The 26,488-nt window shown below is 39.3% G+C and overlaps 1 protein-coding gene across 1 annotated transcript in view; it reads left to right on the forward strand.

Moving 5' to 3' along the window:
- The first annotated feature begins 259 nt into the window (after nt 1-259).
- LMTK2 (lemur tyrosine kinase 2) overlaps nt 260-26,488 on the forward strand; it is a 41,533-nt gene continuing 15,304 nt past the window's right edge. Inside the window, exons 1-7 of the mRNA XM_033074327.1 lie at nt 260-413; nt 14,681-14,805; nt 15,630-15,774; nt 17,418-17,491; nt 18,088-18,206; nt 18,915-19,002; nt 25,755-25,888. Of these exons, the coding sequence (XP_032930218.1) occupies nt 260-413; nt 14,681-14,805; nt 15,630-15,774; nt 17,418-17,491; nt 18,088-18,206; nt 18,915-19,002; nt 25,755-25,888 (839 nt within the window). The remainder of the gene's footprint in view (nt 414-14,680; nt 14,806-15,629; nt 15,775-17,417; nt 17,492-18,087; nt 18,207-18,914; nt 19,003-25,754; nt 25,889-26,488) is intronic.

Genomic DNA, 26,488 nt, shown 5'->3' on the forward strand with positions numbered 1-26,488 from the left:
TCAGTGGAGCCGCCTCCTGAGCGCGAGACGCGGTTTGATTGGTGCACCGAACTGTCAATCAGCGGCGCGCTCCGCCCTGTCGCGGTCAGGTAGCCCGGAAGATGGCGGCGGCGGGGGCCGGTGGTGCTCTGTGAGCGGAGCGGCGGCGGGGCCGATGCCGCGGAGCCGGAGGGCGGCGGCTGCCGCGGGGGCTGCCCGGAGTCGCTGAGAACCTCGAGCCCCTCGTTCGGCGCCGGGCCTCGGTCCGGGAGCGGACGGCATGCGGCAGCGCGGGGGGCTCGGCGGGAGCGCCGGGCGGCGGGGGGGCGGTGGCCCGCGGCTCCTCGGCCCGCGACACCTGCTCGGGCTCGTACTTCTGCTGTGGCCGCTCGTGGGGAGCGGCGAGGCGGCTCCGCTGCCGCCAGCAGGTGCAGGTAAGCGAGGGGAAGCGGGGCTGGGGGTGCGGTTCCGCGGCGGGGCCCGGCAGCGGCGGCACTGCGGGTTTCCGAGCCCCCGTCCCTCCCCCGTGCTGCGGGCAGGGCTCCGCCGAAGCGTCGGGAAGGGCACGGCGGGCGGATGGGGCTCCCCGGCTCTAGGTCACGGTTCTGCCGGTGGCAGTGAGCGATATCTCGCTGCGGATCGCCCGGACCCCTGACACCGACCCGTGGGTTCGTTCTGTCTCTGTGTTTACCGCAGACCTTCTTCCTATAGCGCTGCTGTTTTCGCCTGTACAGGGCTCGGCGGGATTTTTCTTTTTCTGGTTTTGTCTGTGAATCACCGGGATTCCCGTTCCTGGGTGGAGGCTCGTCAGGGCAGACGGCGCTTCCCTGTTTTCCGGTCAGATTAGTCGGATTCTACTCCCCCGGCCCCCCCGAGCTGGGCTCTCTAAATAGTCATGTAGTTCACAATTATTTCTCGCGTGTGTTAGGTAACGCTAACTTCCTTCGATTTCCTTGCTTATTTTCCTGTTTGTCTTAAAAGCACAAACTAAACAATATATCCTCGCAATCGTGGGAATGACTGATGAGAGGTTTATTAGGAGGCACAGGTACAACTGTGTCTTTGATTCATTTGTATTGTTGCCGTTTCATTGGGACTTGCAAACATAACATTGTACCGAGACTGGATTTTATTAGGGTTGGGTGGCTGCAGTGTGTGCTGAGATTCCCTCGTAGCCGTGAGGAGTTGTACAGCTTAAGTAGACAAGATGTTGAGGGAGGAGCAGTGGGGAGGAAAAGATACGAAGCACAAAGATTAGGTAATTGGCTACTCTTCCACATGAAGTATCAAAACTGGGAGTGGAACCCATACTTCCTTTATTTTTGAACCTGTGTCTCTTTCCCAGTTTTTCCTTCCTAGAACACATTTATGAATTGTTTATAAGTCACTCCCTCCATCAGCCTGCTTTGAGGTCTTTCATACTTCATATAAACTTCTGAAGAAGAGGAAACTGTCAGTCAAATCTTTATTTTCTTTGATGCTAAATGATAATTTTTTCAATTTATAAAACAGTTGAGGTTTGTCTAAATAATATTAATTTCTCATTGAGCTGTAAGGTAAGAGCAGAATCAATTCTGTATGAAGGATTTTATAATGTCTTTCCTGGGTCTACTTTCCTTGAAATGCAGTTAATTTTTCTATTTAAAGGGAAATGTCAAAGTGTGCTTTTTTTTTTAAATACTGTTCCCTTTTTCCTGTGAGGATTTTGCACGTACCTTACAAAGATGGGGGAACAAAGCTTCTATGGCACTGGTGAAAAACTTTATTCTCAAAATAAAAAACTGATTGGACAAATTGCAAGACATAATATTAAAGTGTTGCTGGGGTTATTTTTTTGTTGATTCTATATTTTTAACAGACTGAGTCAGGTGTGCCAACTGCAGTACTAAGAGAAATATTTATGATGTTGTGATATTGGGCTCATACAACATGAATGAGATATTGTAATTTTATATGTAGGTTTTCGTTATATTTAGGCCAAAGTATGTATACATGGGATGTTATCTCAAGTTTAGCCATCTGTCCAGATGGTGTCATGGGAAACCCAGTGAACTCCAGAAATGAAGCTTCTGCTTTCTCCTGTGTCTTTGCCCATGTAAGAGACAATGTATTTGGGTTACTTTATTGATGGATATTTAGTATTGAAACTTTAGGGCCTCATTAGGAACCTTCTTCAGTTTCACTGGCATCACTTTTGCTGGGAGGATTTCCTCCTACTGAAATAATGTGTGCCTGGTGGGATTGAGTGCAACAGGTTCCTAGGCTGCAACATATCCTGTATCATCACCTGCATGAGCAGCAGGAACCAGGGGGAAAGCTCCAAGGGCTTTGTATTTTTTCCTTCCTTTGAATATCTTCCCAGTGGATGAAAATGTGACTGGTTCAACTTGAACCTTCTCTGTCATTCCAGGCAGGTTTTATAACCTGTCTGAAGACAATGATGTTATTTTTGGTTAAGAGTCATGGGTTGTGTTTAAAATAAAAAATCAGCCATATTGTGAATATCCCTGTTGTGTCTCATGACAGGTTGCTTTGATTTCCTCTGGTGGGGCTGGCAGGTGGTGATGGGCTCCATTCTGGACCTTGGCAATTTTTGCAGTTGACTGTCACACTTGGTCTGATACATATGGCTTGAAAACTGACAAGAATTTAATGGGCTTTTCATAGAGTGATTAGTAACTGATTTTAAAATTACTTTAGAGTGCCACATTTCTTCACCTAGCAAGAATGGTTGCTACTTTGACAATGGAGAAACATTTTTATGTGTATTGCTTGTAATAGGAAAGATGGGATCCACAAAAAAAGGAAGAAAGTGCCTGTACTTATTGTAAGGAATTCTATAGAATATTTCATGCAGTATGCCTATAATAAATTAACTTCTCCTTTGGGAAGGAAGCTGAAATGCTGAAAGTGGTGATGGGCAGGTTCTAGCAAGACTAGATTGGATTCTTTGTGCAAAAATGCTCCAGTTTGTGGAAGTTTGCCAGACTGGATGTCTGGGGAGCTGTCAGGTTCTCAGGGCCCCGACAGAGCAATGATGCTGCTCTTTTCAAGTGTGACTTCAGAGTGCTTGCAGATGAAGGTGTGCATTGATGAGGTGTTCTATATTTGTCTTGCATTTTTGATGTTGTATTTCTAAACTAATTTAATATGTTTTTTATCCAACAATAAGGAGAGGAGCTAAAGGAAATTGAACTGTTTCCCTGGTAAGATTCGTAGCAATTATTATAGGAAATATGAAAAGCAAGCTGTTGAAGATGCTTCTGCCTGAAAATACTTCAACCAACTTAGATTTAATTTATTCTGTAAGTGGAAAAGAAGGATACTGATATGTACTGTGATAGTTCTGAGTTTAAGGTTTGACTTTATACTACAGGTAAGAACTGGGACAGTTGTGCTGGAAAGGAGTTTCTGGACTGAAGTGTTGAAGTTGTCTTGAGCCTGCAAAGAATTGGTGATTTTCTCCAAGTGCATCAGCCTGTTGTGACTTCCATACCAGCTGTGTGGCTGAAGGAAGGACATTTGAGCACTGCTTTTCTGCAGCAGTGTTTAGCAGCCAAACAGTGCATCACAAATTGCCATGGCTGCTTTACTGTGCTAAAGCTTTACATGTACATTCAGGCTCTCAGTTCTGCCTTGGATTTCCATACTTGACCTTAATTCCACTGAGCATCTGAATCAAGTGTGTGTAATGTCAGACAAAGTGTTTTCATCATCTCTATACTCTATGAAGTCTTTGCAAATACAAAGAAGAGAGACTCAAAAATACTTTTATTATCCTGTAAAACTTGAATAGGTGGTAGCATTTTTAGCAGGTGTGTTCAATTCCACACTTGTGATGACTGGACAGTCTGATCAGTTGAAATGAGGCAACTGGACTTGGTGTCTACAAGGTTACTTTTTGAGAACCTTGGCCTTGAAACTGAGTGACCCAGTTGGGTGTCAGTGGCAGGGAGTCCCTGCTGAAGGACTTGGCCATGTAGGATCCAGGAAGAGATGATTAGAAGTTGGTATGTAATATCCAGAGATATTCATGTGGAGTATCTAAATATTCATGCAGCTGTATGAATCTGAAGTATCTAAATATTCAGTTAGCTGGCCTCAGAGAACAAGTTAAAACTTTGAGATTAAGTCACTTTTTTTTTGGTGTTAAGATGAGCTCTGTAGTACGTAAATACTTCTGGGAAAATTTTTACTTTTGAGTTGCTTTGGCTTGATGTTTTACTTGGAGTTCTGTCAGACTGGGGCCAAATTGCAGCTCTGGTCTGTGGTTTGGTACAATGTAAAATGTCTGTGACTCTTGCACATAATAAGAAAAGCCATCTTCTAAGTGTATGCAAATTAGCAACTCGAATCACTGGAAGTTAAGAAAAATCTTGCTTTTACAGTGGGAATTTTAATTGTGGTATGTACCTTTCATGGGAGTGATCTATTCTTCCTCCCCTTTCAAGCACTGAACTTGTGTACTTCTCCCTGTATTTATTTTTCTAGCTTCTGTCCCAGGCACTTGATAATCATAGAACTAGAGCTGGAAATTTGTCTTTTATATTTTGTTTCTATCTGTGAGTTTGAGGTAAGAAACCAACCCTGACTTTTGCCTGCAGGGATGTTCCACACAAAGCTTTGTTCACAGGCTTGGTTTGCTTTCTCTGCCTGTGGCTGTAAAGTGTCTGGACTTTGCTACAAATAAAGGAGTACTCATAGGACGAGGCTGCTTTGTGAAGCAGTTTCTCATGTCTTGAATGCTTGGGTGTATTTAATAATTCCTTCCTCAGGTATCTTTGCAGCATATTAAGATAGCACTGGTCAGAGACTGAAGGTTTGTTGTCACAGCATCAGGAACTGGGAATTGGTTTGAAAAGGCTCATTGCTGGGTGCTGGTTGTGTGCCTGTAAAAACACAAACCAAGCAAACCCAAAAAAAACCCCAATTTTGTGAGATATAACATTCTGGATAGGTAAATATGCTTGGGAGTAATTTTCTGGATACTTGCTGTAGTCTGGTTTCAGTCACTATTCACACATGGTTTATCTGCGTGGGATGAAGGGACCTCAGGCAGTGTAATGCCAGAGCTGCAAAAATCACAGTTCTGTTTCAGTACTAACACTGCAGTTCTGCAGCAGAAGGACAGCACATGGAGTACTAGAGTGTTCCTTGGATTTTATTTTGGGTCTGCCTTTTCTGTTTGGTCTGGGCTTTTAGTGTCTGGAGCTTGATACAGTTCTGGATACAATTTGCAAAAGCTTCAATGCTTTTGTTGCTCTGTATGAGCTTTTTGTTTTTACTGTACTGCTGTTATGAAAGGTCTTGAGCAATGTCTAGATACTAAAAACATTTTGTCAACTTTTATAAGCAGAAATGTACCAAATGTGTCAGGATAACCCTTGCAGTCTGCGTGTGTGCTTTAAGCACTGTCTGTAGCAAGGTGTTGTGCCCATGTATAGCTCAGGCAAGGTAGTGGTGGGAAGCACATTGTCAGTAAATTGTCTTCTGCTTGGTTTTCAGTAGGAAATGCTGTACAAGGTAACACCTTGTCCAACACTGAAGCACTTACAAAAGTTTCCTTCCTGGTAAGAAAACATCAGTGTAGTGATTTAACAGTGGCATGACGCTTTGGGGATTACCACCGCACCCTGAGATTCTTTGGTATGAGAGACATGTAGGAAATAGTAACAGTAGATTTATTTATTTTTTTAGTGCTGACTTAAGCTTTCAACGTGTAGACCAGATCCAGTTCTCCAAAAGCAGTCACTCAATGGCTGTTCTTCCCAGGGATCCTTTAGCTATGAATAGGGATGAGAAATAGATCTAATAAGCTCTTTTTACAAAATGCTGCTACTTCCTTTCTTTTCTTAACCTGCTTTTCTTAACCAAGCTGTACATTGGAGTTAGAAAGGGATTTACTATAAAATCAAGATTCCAGAAAATCTTATCACATGAAAGTTGCATTTATGGATTTCTCTCCTGTGAACTGAAATTAGTATCTTCAAAGGCATTGTATCTTAATGGCTTGTGTTGCTATCAAATGGTAAGAGAAAGAGATACTGTTGTTTTGGTTTCCATGCTGCAGATAATGCTTCTCTGGTGGTTGGAGATACCATGATGTGTGATCATCTCATGCTACTTCAAATTATTGTGGTCTATCCTGTATTTAAAAAAAAAAAAAAAACAACCGAAAAAACCAGACTACAACTCATGTAACTCACTATTGGAGAAATTACTTAGCAGATGAAAAAAAAATGTACTTGAACAGGAATTAATTGTCAAAACCAACATCTAGCAGTACAGAATAAAGTATGCTCAGGAGAATTTTGTGAGTGTGTGTACATATATGCACACACATGCAATTAAGAGTCAGTGATACATTTGCAAGATGATAATGCTACTCAGATTTTCCAGAAACACTGCCATGAAGGCAGAAGGCACATAATTATTTAACATGGATATTTTTTGCCTTGTCTTAAGATGCCTTTGTGCAAACATGAGATTCTAGCACTGAAACTTCAAACAGATCTCACTCTGTAAACACTTGAAGTACCAACCTATATTTAGTCCTTATTAAAATTGAGCAGTATGCTGTTATATGAGTAATTCTCTGACATTACTGGGAAGACTCGTAGGATAATAGAATAAGGTCAGTAATGTAAAACTAATCCCAGCTCAGAGTTTTGCTGTTGCTAACTGTTCAGCCAATATGCAGGCCAGGACAAGTGCTTAGAAAACAGGAGGATCAGAGGAATGTTGATCCGAGATGCTGTGCTCTGGGAGAGTCCAGCATTGCCCTGGATATTCCTGCCTTAGGATACGTAACCTGTCCTACCCTAACACACCAAGTGGGTTTAAGCACATGTAGAAAGTCATTTGAAGCACATTCTAATAGCATTTAAGGGGAACATGGGATGAAGTAGTTTGAAAAAATGTTGGCTTGTACTGCAGGATAGACTACTGTTCTTTTTAAGGACAAATGGGAGGACAGACATAATTTGCCAAGAATTGTTGATGTAGAATTATACATCCAGTTGTGATATGAAGTTGCTAAGATTTCTTCTTGAAAGTATTGTAACTTATTGCACAGGGTGGTGATATTTCAGGGTCATGTGTCCACAAAACACACATTTAACTGTGCAACTGGCTTTTGAACTGTAGAAATATATCCAGGTTGGAGGAGTGTCAAAGGGATTTTTAATTGTTTCATGGGGAAAATTCTGTAAGAAATGTTGCATGTTGCTGTCTTTGTTACCCTTACTTCTCATGGTTAATTGTTGTAAAGAAAAGCTGTCAGCTTTTTGGAAGAATTGTCTGTGCGTGTGCCTTGGCCTTTTATCCCACCCACCTGCCCCATGAGGGACCTAATGGGGTTCTAGGATAAGGCAGGGATTGTAATGGACAAGTCAAATAGAGGGATGAAATGTCTCAATTTCTGTCTGGAAGAATATGGCAACAGACTTGTATTTGGCTTTTATTTTTTTCCCCACACTGCTGAAAAGTCTTGTCATTTTACTTGTGTCTTTCCAAGTGCCACACTTTGATTTAGGCCATGTGACACAATTCAGATTAAGCCAGGAAATTATTTTATTGACAGGCTGTTAGTTACTGCTTCTTGTTTTCAGAAGGATGAAGTGCAATTGTGCACAAATAACTTGGATAGTTGTAGCTTTAAGTCTCTAAGAGGTTTTTTTTCTTGAGACTATATCTACAAGTTAGGATTTTCCATAGTAGAAAAAATAAAATCAGGTGATGAAGTGCATTTGCAAAAGGGTACATAATAGTGAAAGTTACTTTTATTAGTAATGCATTAGACATTTGCATTATCCAATGTAAAGGTAGCAACAATGTGAGAAGACAGACTTTTGAAATAAGTCTTCAATTAATATTTTCAACAGTTTGTTCCAGGTTATTGTTTTAAGATGGTGAATGTTTGTGCTTTAGTTGAGTGTCTTAAGTACTAAAAATCAGAATGCTGAGAAGTTCAGGTATAAATTGAGAAACATAGAAGTTCCTTTAACAGTACTGTGTATCTGTTCTTGGGGATTTGCTCAATGAAGGAACATTTCCACTCTCTGCTTGTAATACTTTGGGCATTTGGAGCCATTTTAGATTTCACTAAAGTGCTGCCATTGTGTTGAGGACAGCAAGTCAATGAAAGTCTCTGAGATCTTGGGAATGTTTCTTCCTGCGATACTGGTACTGTACTGCTGATGGCCATTCACAGCAAAGGGCTGATTGGAATTTGGAGTGTCTCTCTCACACTAAAATTTTCTTCATTTTATTTTCAAAAGAATGTCTGAAATGCAGATAACACTCCTTCAAAACTTCTGTTTGCGTGTGTTGTATCTCAGTTGAAGGTTGGTGATTTTTATGCCCTTCTAATGTAGCATTTTAAAGCCCATTGTGATAAAGCATTGTGCAACTAAATAATGGTACTGCATCCATTTCTTCTGAAATTTAATCTTGAAAGTGATGCTTTTTTTTGCCTCTGTTGTTAAATGGAGCATAACAGAATAAAATTGAAATTACAGGAATGCGGTAACGAATGGAATGTGCTTGAATTTGGTTGGGGTTTTTTTGTTGTGAAATGGAGGAGTTGCAGTGTCTGTTGTGCTTTTACCTTGTTACACAAATCAGATGTGTCTAAAATAATTTTGAATAGAGGTTTGGCTTAGTATTCTGCCTGTTACCTGCCATCTGAATTTGTAGGCGTGGTTTGTATGGTTTTGTGCTTATTAGTAGCAAACCTCTGAAGATTTCAGGGAGTAAATAAATGCAGGAGAAACTCTTTATGAGGGGAAGATAATGATCGGAATATGACTTGTGAAGAACTGGGTAGGAGTTGATAGCACTTTCCCACTTAATTGCTGGCATAGAAGAGAATGACAACATTATTTAGGAAAGTTGGGATAGCTTTTAAAATCATATTTGTCAAAACCACTATAAATAAGGGTGATATTTTAAATGTGGTTGCTTTAATATTCGTTAAAAGCAGAGTAAGTAAACTGACAAAGTTTATGAAAGATGCCCTGGGTATAGGAAACAAAATTAGATTTGGTCATTCATTAGTATTTTAAAGACTGTGCTGTTCTGACTTGGTGTCATAAAGTAGCATCTTAGTTCATGATCATATAATTTGAGTGTGTCCAAGAGACACTTTAAGTGAGTGCTGTCATGCTGGATTTGTGCTGGAAATAGTTATAGCTATTAGTGCCAGTTATGTAGCTGCTCTTGAAAGGAAATGGGCTCTTGCTTATGCAGTGGGACTGTTGTTGCATAGCAACTACTGTGCTGAAAGCTTAGAATCAGATGCTCCCTTGAAGTTCACTGTGCCCTAATAATGCTTAATTTATCTGTGCCTTACGCTGCCTTTATCACAGTAGTGAACGTCTTTTATGAGTGCACTCATAATGTCTGGAATATAATTTACTTTTCTTTATCCCTGAGCTTAGAACTGGGTGGTATCATGCATGTTTTAGCCCAATTTTCTGAAACCTTAATAATGTGATTATTCACATTGAAACAAAATCAAGAATTCAAGCATCCTGGCCTTTCATAACCTGTAGAAGAAGGCAGTAGAGCAAAGGCAAGCCCAGCACCCCTCGTGTGTGGGCAGCTAAACCTGGTCCTGTGTTGTCCTTAGTGAGGCTGTTGCTTGACAAGTAAGCATAGATGGAATATTTGGCTAGTTGGCATGCTCATTACTTGTAATTAATGATACCAAAGGATGCCACAGGTGGATGACATGAGGGTATTGTGGGCAGACTGGGAAATGGGACAGAGCAGGGAAACAGTTGTAGTGAAAAAATAACTTTGTTTTCTTAGGTGTTGTATTTAGTGGTTGAACTGTCTTATGAAGAAAGGAGGTTTAAAAGAAACTTAGGAAGTTATAGGGAATCCTGGCTTATAGAAGTTGCTTTGAAATATGTTTTGTATGAAAATAACATTTTCCAGCCCTTGAAACATTGTGATAAATACTGAGGTGTGTGTTCTCAGGTCTGAACTTGATCCTGAGGATGCCAACACAGCTCATCATCGTTGTTTCCTCAGTGAGCCTGTTTGTGTACTTGCCTGTGTACAGCCTTTGACTTCACATGTGCTGTGCTCAAATTCAGCCTTTAGTGAAGAACTTGTTTAGGAAATGGCATCTTCAGAGGTACTGAGGAATCTAATCTGCTTCCTCAGTAGCTGCTAATTAAATATCTGCCTCAGCCAGGGCTTTGAATTGTTTGTGATACCATGTACTTGGAAAAAGTGGGTAAATAACACAGATGTATTTAATCCTGTGATACTCTGGAAGAATACCTGATTTTCTGTGTTGATAATTTAGGACCATCTAGATGCCATTTTGGGATGGAACATGTCCTAGGACAGAGCTTTGTACAACATTATGTTGTGTTAACCTTGCAGTAACACAGAGTGACGCAGCTGCACTTCATCTCCTGCTTATTTTAATACAGGACTGATATAATCCAGGCCTCTTCCTCTGGCTTAAGTAGTTTGGATATACCAAAGCAAAGTACCCCAGGTTGTTTGTATTAGCTGACAGGAAGCCTTTTACTGTTGGCATCTTAGAGAGAGTATTTTTTAATCTGTTTGGTGATTCCTTTCCTAAAGAACAGATTCTGACTTCTGGATAGATATTAAGATGCCTTAGGTTGTTACTGCATAGGGTTACAGTAAATATGGCAGGGTTTTAAGCTGATATACTGAATAAATCTATTAACTTCTTGAGAATCGATTATATTAAGAATCTTAACTTCTGCAATAATTATGAAATTCTGTTTATTGGATTTTATCCAGGTTTATATTAAAACTATTTCAATTTGCAATGTTTTTTAATAGGTTTTTTAATTTAGGACAAGTCTTGTGCGATGACTTTATGAAATGGTCCTCTGCATTAATTAGAATGGATTTCTTGCTGGTTGCTTTTTTCAATCAGGACCATAAAATAAATACTTTCATTCCTTCATACTTCTACAATTTGCAAACAAAAGGGTGTATTAAACATCTTCTAGTTCCAAGTCATTTTGCTAAGTTCCAGTGAATGAATAATTGGATGGAAATAGTTGAAAAATGCAAACAAGGTTATACTGCGGCAGATTTTCAGCACTTTGCCACAAAGACCAATTCCAATATTTAATCAGTATCTTCTGTCACTGAATATGTATTCATGCAAGCTATTAAAATAGCTTCACTTACAATAAATTTTAGCCCAATTACAGGTTGCCATAATTTAATACTTAATTTTGCATTCATTTTTTTAAAAACTCTGCAAATTGAAAATATTACTTATTAATTACTATGTAAGAAACTTCAAAGTTTATCCAAACAAAGATGGATTCTGTAATTCTTAGTAACTGGCTCTTACTTGTGTGAGTCATCTGGAATGCTGGTCTGTAGCTGTTGCAGAAACTTGCCCAGGGTAATTGGCATTTTTCTTGTATTCAAGCTTCTGTTCATAATTTTCTATGTGAAAATTGCCTTGTGCTTTTGGAAGCATAGATGACTTCTATCTTAGCAGACCATTAATGATTAACTGCCTTTTCAAAGGTGATCTTTGCTTTAAAAAAAATAAATTATCACTTTCTCCAATTAATTGCTGCTCATTAACATGGTTTCATTCCTAGGGAATTATAAAAGGTTTTAAAGGTTAGGAAGGAACATAATGAACGGCAACAATATTTTTCTTTTTTGTGTTCTTTCCAGGACACTTAAAAGAGATGGTTGCCTTATGCGGAACAGTGTAACTTGCATTAAAAGCTTAGACTTTAGGCTTGATAAATGTGTTGTTTTCTTCACAAAAGGAATTCCAGCAAAAATGTTACATTTTTCATGTAGTGTCTGAATACATATGCAGTGTATCTTACATGCACAATAAATGCAGCTTATGATTGATAGTGCTCATTATGTCTCACTTTGAGCTAAATAAACCACTTTGAGTTAAATAAATGTCTCACTGTGTGTTAATAAATTGTGCATAAGATCATCAGGAGCTTGACTCCTCCTAGCTGGATTTGCTGTGATAACTTGTAACTGCTGGGGGTCCAAAGTAGGGATCCTGAGTTGGGGTGAGTGTGGTAATGTTTGTGTAAATTCAAGTTGTATTGTACTGCCATAGCTGGCCTAGAGCAGGGCTGAGGGTTTGTAGGTAGAGGTACCATCAAGACCAGCTGATGTTCTTGCAGTAGTTGTACAAATCCCTGGCCAGGTGTTGAAAAGAAACAATAGGATTGAAGGAAGTAAATCTGAAAAGTCTCTGAAGAACTGCTTCAGGTTTTGGTAGAGGCTTGTCAGAAAGGCCACCTGGAAGGTGATGGGGTGTTTGGAGTGGAAGATTCTGGTGAGGAGGAATGATGCTCAGTTTTTGTGGGGAACAGAAAGTCACTGCAAAATTTGTGTTAGCCAGAAGAGACCTTAGAGTGTACCAGAAACCCAAACTGAAGTTTGGCAGCATATTTTAGTGTTCTATACGCTTGGCAGTTGAGGTGCTTTACACCCCGCTCTCAAGGACCTGGTCTGAAGTCCTCAAATAGCAGGAATGCTTTCTGTGAGTAATGACAATGCTCTTGGTGCCTGAGTCCAGTGTGCAGGGATTTGCTTGGCCAACTTTCCCAAATGCAGGAAACATTTGAGGGGGTTCAGGATCTTCTACTGGGAGGAGTATATTGTGATTGTGGTGATGTGTTCCTGCCTGTTAGGGAAAATCTGCATCTGTTCAGTAGATAGTCTGAGGTGGGTTTTCTTCTTTCAGTGAAGTTGTTGGTGAAAGTGTGGAAGTTGTTTGGAAATCAAGTGATGGGTTTGGAAAAATGTCTGAAATAATTTTAATTTGTAATACCTGGTAATGTAACTTTTTTTTTTAGCAAAGCTCCCTTTCATTATTTGGTTTCAATTAGTTCAAAGGAATTTCTTATATTTTATCTACAGCTGTATTACCTATGTGTGTTTGTTACAGTTATTTAGCTAATTAATGACTTCACAGAATGTTTATATTTGCAGTTCAGGTAATTTTTAGTCCCCTAAGTAAGGCTGCTGAACATCTGGAGGAAGTCAACACAAGTCAGTTGTTATCTTCCCCTTTTTTCTTGTTGATGCTTAGAAATGGAAAAATATTCATTGTGTTATGTAGAAGACTTAATTTAAATGAATATAAATTGTTCTATTGAGAACCCTCTTCAGAGATACTTTGTTCTCTTCAGAATTATGACCAAAAGCTGATGAGTGGCCTCACACTGTTGTTGATCTGTGTTTGCACAATGCTCAGTATCTGCAGTGAAGTATTCCCAGTCCCTAATGAGGTTAGAATGCCAAAGCTATTATGGAAACTAGAAGCAGAATCACTTGTTTGAAAACCTTCCGTTTTTGCTAACTTTTATTTGTTGCATTGATAATATTCCTGATTGTGCAGAAATGTGACCCTCTGGAAATGTGCTGACACACTTCAAAGCAGGATTTTCATTATGTCAGTTTAGTCTTTACATGTAATTAAAATAGGTAAATATTCTGTCAGTGTTCAGTGGAACATGATGAGAAGCTTTTTCTGCAAATCTGTTTGTGCAGTTTTTTTATGTTTTAGGAGCTAGGTGGACAAGTTTGTGTGTCCCTTAACTAATGATGAATTTCTGCTTTGCTTATTTTTGAGGCTTCATTTACACTTTGTCCTGTTGCCAGACCTTCCCATTGATAATTCAAATGCTCTTGTAAAATCCAGTCAGTCCAGGTCACCTGACATTGTTAAACTCTGACAGTGATGTAATAGCTAAATATATTTTAATCAGATGTGGTCCAACTACTCTGATCCCTGTGGCAATACCTGTTTGTTTCTTTTCTGTTTGAAAAGAAACAGCAACAACAAAAACAACTCCTTGAGATGTGTGCTCTGGTCTCCTAGGGAACCACATGTCTTTGTTCTCTACTGAAGATGAAAACAGGAATGAAAATATGTTTAATACCCCTGGCAATAACTTAAGGTTTTTCTAAAATGCCATTTGAGGCTTTTGATCCTGAGTAATAACTTGACTTAATCTCAGGAAATGTGCTGTGGAATGCTTATATACAAAATTTTGGAAAATTGTTTGGGAGTGTTTGTAAAACAACTAGAGATCTAAAGTTCTTGAAATGAAGACAAATCACCTAGTGAATCACAAGGAACAGAGATGGTGTGGAGCTTATTTACATCCATTGCACTTGTGACAGCAACTTGTGTGTTTGGCAGACTGTCACAAATGTATTTATTGAAAGAGTACTGTCCTGTAGGGATATTTTCCATTTGTGTGCAGTTTAGGCGAGGATTTCTTCTAGCTCCCTGTTTTTGTAGGTCAAGTGTTTTAGCTCATGGGAAATGTCTTCCTAAAGAGCATCTGTGTTTGGATATTTGTATAAATTATTGACTTTATTGGCTTATTGTCTGGGAATAGAATTCCAGGCTTGGTGTTATCACTGTTCATCATCAACTTCAGTAAATCACATTGGCTGAGGCCTCTTAGCTGCTGCAGGTGAAGTCCAAAATGGTGCAGGCAGGTGTTGAAGCACAGATCTGTTTTGCCAGTTTGTCCTTTCTGTTCCATTTCTTCTTAGGTTTGATCACATCCATGGGATTAAATGTTCAGACTCCCATTTTAAAATAAATGCAGATGGATAATATGTTTTGAAGGAACTTTGCAGGGTGCTAAATGTACTTATATAACACTGCATCCATGTTTATTTCTAGGAGAAGGAGCTACAGCTGAAGTTCCCTCATTTTTTGTGATTCTGTCTCTGTGCACTCTGGTAGTCCTGGTCATTCTGCTGGCAAACTGTGTCTCCTGCTGTAAAGACCCTGAGATAGATTTCAAGGTAAGACCTGGAGTTACCAGTGTGTGTACAAGTGATATTCTCAGCTGCATCCTGATACCCAGAACTTGGTTAGTTGTGCTAGCACTCTGCAGTGTCACTGTACATCCTCTCTTCTGAAACAGCCAGTGACTGTATTCCTACAGGCTGTGGAGTCCTGATGCAGCTGTTTATTTTAACTAATTACTCCCTGCTGCAGGAAGGATCTTTAATGCCCTTTCAAAATAATAACTAGCTATCAGGACCAGTAGTAAAAGTTACACCTTTGAGACAATTCTACTGTAAAGAGCCTTTTGGTTGTTTTCTGTGTTTTCTTTTGTTTTTTCTTGGTCTGCAGGTGGGGTTTAGGACACTCCTATTAAATAAGAATACTGAAGATGTTAGCAAAACACTTGAGAAATTGTCATCATAGACTTGTTACTTTTGGAACATCTGTAATCAATGTTCCTAAAGTTGAGTTTTGCTCTCATTTCTAATGGACAATATTTGGTCTCAATAGTCCATGGGAATAGTCCATGGGAATTAATTCAAAGCCAGGGCTAACATTTTAAAGTAAAAACTTAACAAAACAAAAAACCAACAACACCAACAAAACCCAAACCCACAAAAACCCAACTAAATAAAACCCCTTTGATTATTAAAAGCAATGCTTTAATCTGTTTAAGATATCAATTAATAGAAAATAAGAAAGAAAACGCTGTCTGTCTGTCAGTATCCTTGGAAAAAAGCTAAGCTTCCTTAGCAGTGCTCATTCAAACTGAAAGAAATGTATTAGTACTCATTTAAAGGCAAGGATCAGCTTGTTTACTAAGACTTCTTTTATTTAGGAATTTGAAGATAACTTTGATGATGAAATAGATTTTACACCTCCAGCAGAAGATACTCCATCTGTTCAGTCTCCAGCAGAAGTGTTTACTCTTTCAGTTCCCAGTATTGCTTTACCAACTCCCTCCCAGTTTCCATCTCGTGCAGGTAAAGTAGTGCTTTTCAATGCAAAACCAAAAGTAGGCATTTTCAGTGTCTAAAATGGAGTGTGACTGATTATGTTTGACTTTACTGTAATAAATCACTTTTTACAAATTTCCATAAACTGAACCAATATATTTTGTAGGGTAAAGGATAAAAGGGGAAATACTACTTCTAAGATGTTAACCTGCAGCAGGGTAAGAGAGCTTAAGAGAACAAAACTGCCTTAAAGCCCCCTCTCTAGATTACTGTCATTGTGTCTCTGTATACCTAAAGGGTTTGAAATGCCCTGGCACATTGCAACATCTGCTCTTTGGTGGTTTTCTTCTTGGTTAAGTTGTTATTGGTTTTTAACCACCACCCTTTTTGTGGACTGTTTGTGCAGTAAATGGGATCTTGGTAAGACAGAGCATTAGGTTTCATCTCCCTATGTGGATGGGGTTTTGGAATGTATTCTTTAAAATACAATTTTTGTAAAAGGAAACTTAAGTGTCTTATCATATTATAAGCAGAGTTTAGCCTAAAGTAATTACTCTCATATTGTGCTATTTTACATAATTTTGCATACTACTTGTGTTGCTTGATCATTAGATGTTCAGGGAAGTTTCTAGTAAAATTCCTGTACAAATTTCAAGAAACTGTCAGTGTGCCTTTAATACAAATGACTCAGTATTTTAAAGAGCTGGGAAAAATTGAGTGCAAAATTTTATGTCAGCTCTTTTGTGTAACCATAATTGTTAAAATGAAGTTGTCACAAGAAGTGTTTTACCAGAAGTGAGGCAATGTGGCTGAGTACTTGGATAAAATGTGGTTGCACTGCTGTGGCCTTCACCATGCCTAGGAGCACATTGACAGTGAATTATACAGCTCTGGCTCTTCCAGTACAATAATACTGCTCTAAATGTAGTTTATAGAAAAAATTGTGGGCTAGAATTCTCAGACAAGAAAAGGCTTTGTTTATATCAATTAGTGTTCCTAGTTGGGCAGCAGAGGGATCAACACTGCTGAACCTCTTTTGGTGAATGAGGTCTGCCATTGTTACTGCCCATCCTCTGCCAAGATCTGGGTTTTCTTTTCTGTCCTCCTCTCTGGGCTCTTATGTGAAGTATTTTTAGTTGAAACATGTCCTCCTTCCAGATGGTAGCTACAAGTAGGGGAATTGGGCTGAAGAATAAAGCACTCAAAACCTTTTCTCTTAGAACAGTAACTATATAACTGTAAACGTTAATATGTACAAACATTGAGTTTTGTCTTGCATTTTCTATTTTATTTACATAGGAGACTTTTGTAAGTAGGTTATTTTCTCTACACAGCTGCAGGCTGTAATACACTTTTATATTGGAAGCAGAAACCTTTTTGCTTTCTTGCTGAGTGTGTTAAAACTTGTAAGTTCACATTTCAGCTGTGGTTTTGCTGGGGGTGTGTTCTGGTGTAGTTTAGAAGCTGGACCTGAGAAAAGTTTCACTTGAGTGCTGTTGTCACAACATTGCCTTCCTACTTTATGTACATCTGGCTAGGGTTTGGTGCTTGGGCATGTGTGCACCCAGTTGGGAATAAATCTTGTAGAAGCTTGCATTATTTCCTCAGCAGTTGCTAACTTTGGCCATCTGAGTGGTTTGATATGTGTTCTTTGTTTCATTATGTGGCAGATGGATCAAAGTCTCAAATTGCACGTCAGAGTCTAAACTACATCCAGGAAATTGGAAATGGCTGGTTTGGAAAGGTGAGGAGTTATCTCTTCATATTGCACAGACTGAGGCTTATTCCCAGCTGACTGGGCCTCTGTATTTACTTTAAAATGGTACTAAAAAAACCCAACACCCAAAAAACGAACAACAACAAAAACCCAAAAACAAACAAACCACAAAAAACAAAAACAAAACAAAAATACCCCACAAACCAAAAGCAACAAAAAAACCTCACATAGAAACATTTAAGTTCAAATTAGGTATGTCCTTGCATGTATTTTTAGCTGTAATCACAAAAATGTACTTTTAAAATTTACCTTTAGATTGTTACTAGAGACTAGTTAGACATTTCACTTCCATGGATTTGATTTAATACACTCCTGTTTTTACCAATTCTTTGTAGAAAAAAATTAAGTAAATAAGTGGTCTCCACTAAAAAACATATTTTCTGAAAGCTGACATGTAGATCAGTTGTCAGGATTTAAGTAAGTGTTTGTAATTATCAAAGCTCTGTGTTCGTAAAAAAAACAGAAAAATCTTTCCTGCAACATGTTTTTCGCTCTTGTTTTCCTTTGCAGGAAGACTACAAATGTGTTTTCCCCTCTGATTAAAGGCACCGTTTCTCTTTCAGGTTCTCCTCGGAGAGATCTACACAGGCACTAGTGTAGCAAGGGTAATAGTGAAGGAGTTAAAGGCAAGTGCAGGTCCTAAGGAGCAAGAACAATTCTTAAGAAATGGAGAACCATATTAGTAAGTAATGTTTCACAGCTTCATTCTGCTGCAGATCAATTATGGCCATCGCTTTTGTTCAGTGTTACTGTCTCTACTTGCCATCCCATTTTGTCTTTAAAATGTGAAGTGCACTCAACCCAAAGTGAACAAAACTTGTGTCCACATAACTTAGTGTGCTTTACCTTGTGTGGATGTGCTGTAAAAGATTGGTCAGTGAAGAGCTTTCTCTTCTTGGTGCTTTTGAAGGTGCTGGCTGCAATTGCGTTTAGGCTTATGTTGTTGGCAGTTGTCAGAAGAAATTTTGTGCCTTCTGCTGCATTGGCACAAGTGGTTTTGGAGCAATTTAGGAAAAGTAACTGATCTGGCTGGGAACTAACCTGACTAAAAAAAGGTTTATCTTCAGCCAGCTCTCTACCTTGGTGTAGTTCATGAGTTGCATGCTTTTATTTTTGGTATGAAGGGTGGTGGGAGAATGGGTGTGACTCTCATGTGGCAATCCTGACTTTTGTGGGTTTGAGATCCTCTGAATTTTGGCTGCTGTCAGTGATAAACTTCAGCAATATAAAGTAGTTACAAAGGTACAAATGGAGTCTGTGGCTTTGGTACTTACACCTTCTGTTCCTGCCACCCCCCTCCAATGTTATGTGTTGAAACTTCTGGTAGGGAACTCAGTGTGTTGCATTCTACTGTGATCTTCCTGGCTTTAACTGTGTTTTTTCACTCCAGCATTCTTCAGCATCCAAATGTTCTCCAGTGTATTGGGCAATGTGTGGAAGCCATTCCTTATCTCCTAGTTTTTGAGTTCTGTGATTTGGTAAGTGCATTTACATGCTGCAGTTGTTTTTCCACTAGTGTAAATTGTAGTATATTTAATGCCCTTTGCTCATGAAATGATTCTTATGTGCTTTCTGGGAAGCTTTTTGATTAACCAGAGTTTTAGAAGGCTTTTGTTTGTTTATTATTTAGAGGAACCACAATTGCAATTTCTTGTTTGTACTATTTTCAGTTCATCGTGTATGTTGTAAGGGCTTGTGGAGTGTTCTGAAGGGGTAAATACCTTGGTAATGGAATCACCAGTTTCTTTCAGTCTGCTTTCAGCAGGGAGCTTGGAGGGCAGAGGGTGTCATATCAGAGAGCTTTTTATCACAGTCTAGTATCACATGTGCACACCAACATCACATCCAAAATATTTGCTGCCTGCAGTCTTAATGTGCTTTTATTACCATTTATGTGAAAATGTTAATTAAGGAAAATGGAAGAATTTCTTTACTTCTGCCTTCTCCCCCACCTCCAAAATTTGGAGTGCTTAAATTTTACCCATGCTGTGCTGCTTTGTACTAAAATGCAATGGTGGACTCACTTCTGATATCTGTCGTGTCTATTCTAATAACTAGAATATTCAGTGTCAGTCTTCATTCTCTTCCCAGTCCTTCTCTTATGGTACTCTTCTTTTTCCTACATTCTTATCCTTTTATTTAATTTCTTATGCCCTTTCTGCCTCCCAGGCAACTGCCTTGTGCTTTCTGGGCACCAAAAGAAAAGCTGGGAGCACACTGAAGGGTGTTCCCACTGCTTTCAGTGCCACATGGTCCCTGGAATGGGAGGAGCAGCACAAAGCCTTGCCCAGCCACTGCATTCCTTGGAATGCTGGTGAATGTTGAGAGGAAAGGGGGGCATGTACAAAGCCTTTTGGACTGTGCCCAGACTGCAGAGCCATGAGAGACAAAAATTTGGATCCATGGTCTGGAAAGACTTTAATTGTTTTATTTTAGCATAACACATTACTAAAACCAAACAAACCCCAAGGTCCAAGTGGCTGTTGAAACATTGATTCAGTAGCTGCTTTTAAGGTTTGTTGTGTAGATGTCACCCAAAGCAGAGTTTCTTGAGCGATGTCAAGGCAGAAATGAAGTCAGAAGTGCACAGATGTTACTAAGGAATAAGTCTTTCAAAAATAAGATAGTTTGTATTTATCATTTTCAGTGCAATCTTTTTTCCCAGTTTCACTACTGCAGAATTTTCCTTTAAACTCAGGTGCAAAAATCTGCTTCTAGTTGCTTCAGGCAATTTAAATTAGTTAGCATGAACTTGACTTTTTAGAGAAATATCAATTAATCTGTGGCCTTAAATAGCTGTATTTTTCCATGCTGCTCTTTTGCTCAATGGTATTAGCTGTGGTAAATTAATGAGGCAGAAGTGCTGATAAAATCCTTCTTTTCCAAATGGAAGAAATGCCTGAACTTTTTAAGTGACTGATCAAAGTGAAGTGTTCTGTTTTTGTTAACAATTAAAAACTCTGTGCCTAAGGTTAACAGATAAGGTTTCTCATAGTTTTTCAATGTAGAAGTAGAATGCTACTTACTGGTTTTAAACCTGCTGTTCAATTTGGAGTTTCTTTAAGAGGCGCCTGGAAGGAGAGTTGTGTTTTATAGAGTCTATCAGATATGCTTCCAAATCAGATTTAATTGCTGCCATCTTTTCAAATAGTTTTGTGATGTAATCCAACTTTAAATTTGAAGATGGAATGGCTTTTAAATATTGCCCTACTTTAGATATACAGGAAAAAATAATACCCTTGTTTGATACCTGATTATTTATACCAGAAGTTGTCATGATCCTGCAGAGTAATCTGGAAAGGATTTTACTTAAGGGGATAGAACAGATTTTCACTTTAACTGGGGGCAGTAAGTTTGACAGTTAAAGTAGTAGTTTTACAAATTCGAGTGTAGTTAGGCAATTTCTTTGGAATGGAAAATAAATGTCTGTGCTCATTATTCTATTCCAAGTGAACTAGAACTTGGTTTTGGAAAATTATATATTACAGTCAGTTAAACATAACTTTCATATTAAAGTCTGGCTCACTTTGAGTTCTTACTTGGTAGAGCTCAGTATCTCCTGGATGTGATGGTATTTTTTTTCTTTGTGCACACAGATACTCAGGGGCTGGGCAGGCAGGATAATGTTCCATTTGCAGTTTGAGACTGGGCCAAGTGAGCTGCTCAGTATCCCTGTACATCACTGATTTTTGTTGTGGTCCAGGGCTGGAGTGGGAGGTGGCAGTGTTGGAGTAAATGCAGAGAAGAGACAGGAAGGAGGGAATGTGAAGGAAGCATGATGGAATAGAAGATATGTATAAATAGGTTGTTTTAGTGAAAAGGTTTTTAAGGGAGTGTCAGGAAGCTTTTTGTCACTGCAGTTGGAATTGCAGTTATTTGGATTTTTTAGACTTCTAGTAATAGATATCAAAGCTCCTTTTGTACTTTTTTCCTCTGAAATTGGGTGAATTGGGGTGCACAAAGGTGCTTCCAAAACAGGAAGTGATTCTCCAGCAAAAAAAGCATAAGGGCAGGTGGAACTTCAGTGGTTGGCTAAAGGTTTGTGTCTGTGGTGACTCTTTGTTCAAATGGGAAGGATGAGAAACATGGTCCTGTGCTGCTACCAGTGGTTTAGTGCTGAGCTAAAGCTCTTTCCCTTATGGTGGTGTCTGTGTATGTCCAGCAAAATAAACTTGCTTTAATCCCTTGTACCTGTGTGTTTAAGAATTCAGTAGTTCTGAAAAAACATGGCAAGAAGATGAGCTGTGTTGGATATGAAGTTTTAATATCTTCAGGTGACAAGTTCTTCTGAAGCTCATGTGGCAGTGTTGACCTTGTTTAGCAAATTTGGCATACTAAGTAACAAAAAAAGCAGCTCTTCTGCTGACCTACAGTCTGGAGGGAGCAGAGGTTGTTTTAATCACACTCCTTCAAATTCATAGCCTATCACAGTGTGTCCTCCTTTTGCTACTTCTCTTGCTTGGATTTGTAGCCTTTTTAGGGCCGGCTGACCTTGGCTGCTCAGGCAGCCCCGTTGGATTATCAGTTCCCAGGTTCCTTGGCATGGAAAGGTCTCAATCAGAGGCACTGGAAACTGGTGCAGAGAAACCAGAGCTGGCAGGGTGGCAATGCTGAATGTCAGGCAGGCTGGCTGGCTTGTTTTTTTGGCCACAGAAACTCCTGATACATTTGTTACACAAGATTGCTGGTTGTAGCAAGAACTGTTTTGGCTAACATTTAGTCTATTTTACAATGTAATCCAAATTGCTTTGTATCCCTTGCTTTGCGGAGCTGGGAAAGAAGTCATCAGTTGAACATAAATTTTATGCTTTGCCTGTGTTAAAATTATTTTGAAAATAGTAAATATAATAAATGTTCAAAAAGGTCTTACAGCCCCTCTCCCTATATTTCATAGTGTGTCATTGCAGTCTGCTATGAATAGTTAACTGTTCACTGTTAAACATTGCAGAATGATGCCAGGTTAAAAATAGTGGTAGCTGTCTTATTAACTTTAATATATTACTTAGCCCTGTGCATGGCCAGCATTTTGTCAGCACAGCAAATCCTCTAATGGATTGACATAATTTATGAGTAAAAGGAAAGTTATTCAAATGTGGAAGTTGCATGTATATTGTGAGGTTGATTTGCCTATCAAATTCTTACAGAAATTGTTCAAGTCTTGCAATTCCCTGGGCAGATGAGATCAGCAGGATGCAGTATTTGCCTGGAGTGCTCTGTAGCTTACTTTAGGGATGTTGCTGTTAGGGGAAGGTGTCTGCTTGCAGTGATTGGTTCTTTTTTTAATTACTGCCACTTGAAAGCATGTTCTCATCAAAAAAGAATCTTTGCAATGAAAACTTCATAATCAAAGGGTTCAGTAAATCTATTTAATGATCGTGGTCAATATGGATATGAACCAAAGAGCAGATTTATCAGTGGTGTGTGGTTTAACAATAAAGGGGCCATTTGTCAGTTTGTGACAACTTGGTAGAATGTGTTCAGTAGATGTAATTTGGTAACTGCTTCACATTTTTAAAACCATCACCAGCTTTAAAACCACCAATGCATTCTGGTTAGAAAGTCATGTCAGCCATTTGGGTGTTCAGTTGAACCCAATATGGAATTTGCACAAACAAAAGGCTGCCAAAGAGTTCTAACTGTAAGTGGAAGCTGGGGGCACACTTACAGTCAGTAATATAATATATACTATACATTATATAATATATATTACTGTCAGTAATATAATATAATATTATATAATGTGCCAGAGAAAAGGTATATTAAAACTTACCAAAATGGCTGAAGTGAGAAGGATGGGAAGAAAGGCAAAATTTTGTTCTTCATGGAACCCCAGGAGAGGAGGGAAAAGGCAGAGTGGCAGAGGAGATTGGAGAGAAAGTAGAACCTTCCTCAAGCATGATTGAGCTTTTTATATTTAGATGTCTCTGCAGTGTGTTTTGCAGAACTGCATTTATTCAGATATATATAACCTTTGATATTTACTGTGTTAAAAAGTCTGTCAATAAAGGGCCATTTTGTGGCTCTCAAAATAGTGCAGGGATAATGTTGCTGTGTTGCTACTGCCTGCTTTTAGGCAGAGAAACATCATAGGATAATTCAGGCTAGCAAGGAGATCTCCAGCCTCCTGCTCAAAGCAGTATCATCCTGAGGTCAGGCTTGATTTCTCAGACCTTCTTCCAGATGAATCCTGAAAACATCCAGGGATGGAAACTGCATGTTCTTTCTGAGCAGCCTGTGCTTCTGTTCATGTCCTTTAGTGAAGAACTGTTTTCCTTACACTGTCTGAATTTTCCATGTTTCAGCCAATGCCTGTTCTCTCTCATCCTCCATCCATGTTCCACAGGGAGGAGCCTGGCTGAGTCTTTAATAACTTATGCTGGGCAGTCATTTTACTGAAGTCTTTCTGCATAAACCCAGTTCCCTCAGCCTCTGTCCTGGTGAAATGCTCTGACCCCTGACTGTTGTCGTGGCTCTTTCCTACACTTGCTCCAGTTTGTCTTGTTCTGGGGCAACCAGTTCTGAGTACAGGATCTGTGTGGTCTGACAAGAGCTGAGGAGGTGCTGATATCTCCCCTGGGCCTGACGCTGTTTGTGCAGCCCAGGAGCTGTTCCCAGTCTGCTGCCAGGGCATACAGGGCTCATGTGGAGCCCACCAGGATGCCCAGGGCCCTTTCTGCAGAGCTGCTGCCCAACTGGCCAATGCTCACTTTGTGCTGTTGCAAGGGATTTTTCCTTCCCAGCTGTGAGAGTTTGTGTTTGTCTTTCTGAGGTTCATAAAGTCCCTGTTGAAACATTCTTCTGCTTGTCCAGGGTCTTCTGAAGGTCAGTTCAGCACCTGAATGTGACCATTGGTTCACCCCAGTTTGGTACAAGCAATGTCCTTTTAAAGCAGTACCAAAAATACCTATTTTATATTTTTAACCTTGATTGTAACCTTAATTAGACCAGAATGGGAACATAGAACCAGTATGTTTCCAGGTGCTGGATTTAATAAAAGTTGGCTTTCCTACAAAAATATGTGCCTACATGAATAATTTACTAAATAAGGGATGTCACACAACACTGCTGTTACCTGCTTTTACTTTGTGTTTAAAAATTACAAAGTGATTCCTGTGTGCATTTCAGGCATCCTAGGAACTTAATCCACCTGGGACAAGCCCTAAGCAAGCAGTTACTGTTTGAATGAATGACAATTTTAGAGTTTGACTTTGTTCAGGCTCTTGCTGCCACCTACAGTCAGCTCAGCTGTGTGTTTGGGGCTTGCATTCCTCGGGCTCTGCCATTTGGAACCTGTTTGTGTTACAAACACTGTTCCTTTCCTAATGATTTGGAACTCTGCTCTAACAAAAACTTCCTGGCCCAGGATTTGGGGAGACAGTGGACATAGAACTCAGGATGTTATGCTGGTGAAACAAGTTGTGATATGTTGTGCAGTCTCAATACAGAAATGTCTTTAAAATAATTATTTAACCTTTCAGAAAGTTTGTATTTAAATAACAAAAATGCAGGACTGCTGGGTTAAAAGTCAGACTGTAAGAAAATGAACAGCAATGGCATGAGAAACTTGTTTTTTTTCCTTGCTTGGGTTCTCTTGCTACATAAGTCTTCCTTTTCCTGAATGTTTGGACAGTATTCAATTATTTTCCTCTATTTCAAAGCTGTTCTTTTTTTAGTAATTTATGGAGTGCCTCTATGGGCTCATTAATTAATTGTCTATTGCTCAGCATTGCCTGGGTTCAGTAAAACTGCTGCCATCATCAGAATTCTGACTGGAATGGGCTGTATTACCATGCTTTTTATATAGAAAGCTCTGGTGAACTAGCACTATCTGAAACTCTCTTCTCTAGTCTCTCCCTTCCAGCCCCTTACAAATTCCAGACAGACAGCTTTGCTGATTTGGAGCTCTTGAAAACTCATCTCATTTAAAAGTAGAGGCTCATCAAGCTGGTTTTTTTAATGGAAGTTATTAATGTATGACAGGTTTTATGTGGCAGTCTGATCTAGGATGTTAATAACTAAATGATTAGATTAAAAACCCTTAAGAACAATGCCATATGCCTTAGATGACTTTTTAAATGTCCTTTATGGAGATGGAAACTTGAGGATCTTTATTTTATTGAACATAAAGGTGGTAAATAAGTAACATGACCAGTTAGATCTTTATTAAAAATATTTTTTTCAGATTCAACCAACGTATAAGTCTAATAAAGATCTTCAACTTCTTTTACAGGGTGACCTGAAAACTTATATCTGCAATGAACAGGAGCACATTAAAGGAGAGTCTCAGATAATGCTGCTCCAGAGAATGGCGTGTGAGATCGCTGCTGGCCTCGCTGTAATGCACAAACACAACTTTGTGCACAGGTAGGCTCCAGAGAAATGCCACTCTGAAATTCATCTGGTTATTTTCATTAAAATCCAGGGGTATTGAAGATACATAGTTTGAGGCATGAAGGTGTGATGCTGATGAGGGTGCTACTTGAGCTGCAGTGGTGTGGTATTCCAGCTCTACCTGCCTGAAAGCTGATCACCTGCTCTTTGGGTTTGCAGCTCATAGAGCACAACCTGCTGCCAAGCCAGTCCACATGTAGTTGTTTCATTAATTCATGGCCATGTCAAATTAATTTTGTTTATTGTGGAGGAAGGGATGTTAAAATGTAGTTAGAATGAATCTTACCTGCTGTGAATTTGTTTTAGTTTGTGGGAATTTAGAACTTCTCATTGATAATGTTACCTGTGTTACTAAAAATGGAAAAAAAAAACCAACCCTCTTTAATGCAGTAAGGAGGAAGCTGAGTTTAGAGAGGAAATCTGGCTGAAAGGGGTATTCTCTCACTGAATTGTTATTCATGTGACCTTTAAATCTTCACTAAAGGAGGTAATCAGATTTCAAAGTAATCATGCTAGGAGAAGAATTTTGTTCCCATTGGGGGAAATGCTAGATTTATTTGTAATTAATATAAT

Source organism: Catharus ustulatus, chromosome 16, assembly GCF_009819885.2.
Source record: "Catharus ustulatus isolate bCatUst1 chromosome 16, bCatUst1.pri.v2, whole genome shotgun sequence".
NCBI lineage: Eukaryota > Metazoa > Chordata > Aves > Passeriformes > Turdidae > Catharus > Catharus ustulatus.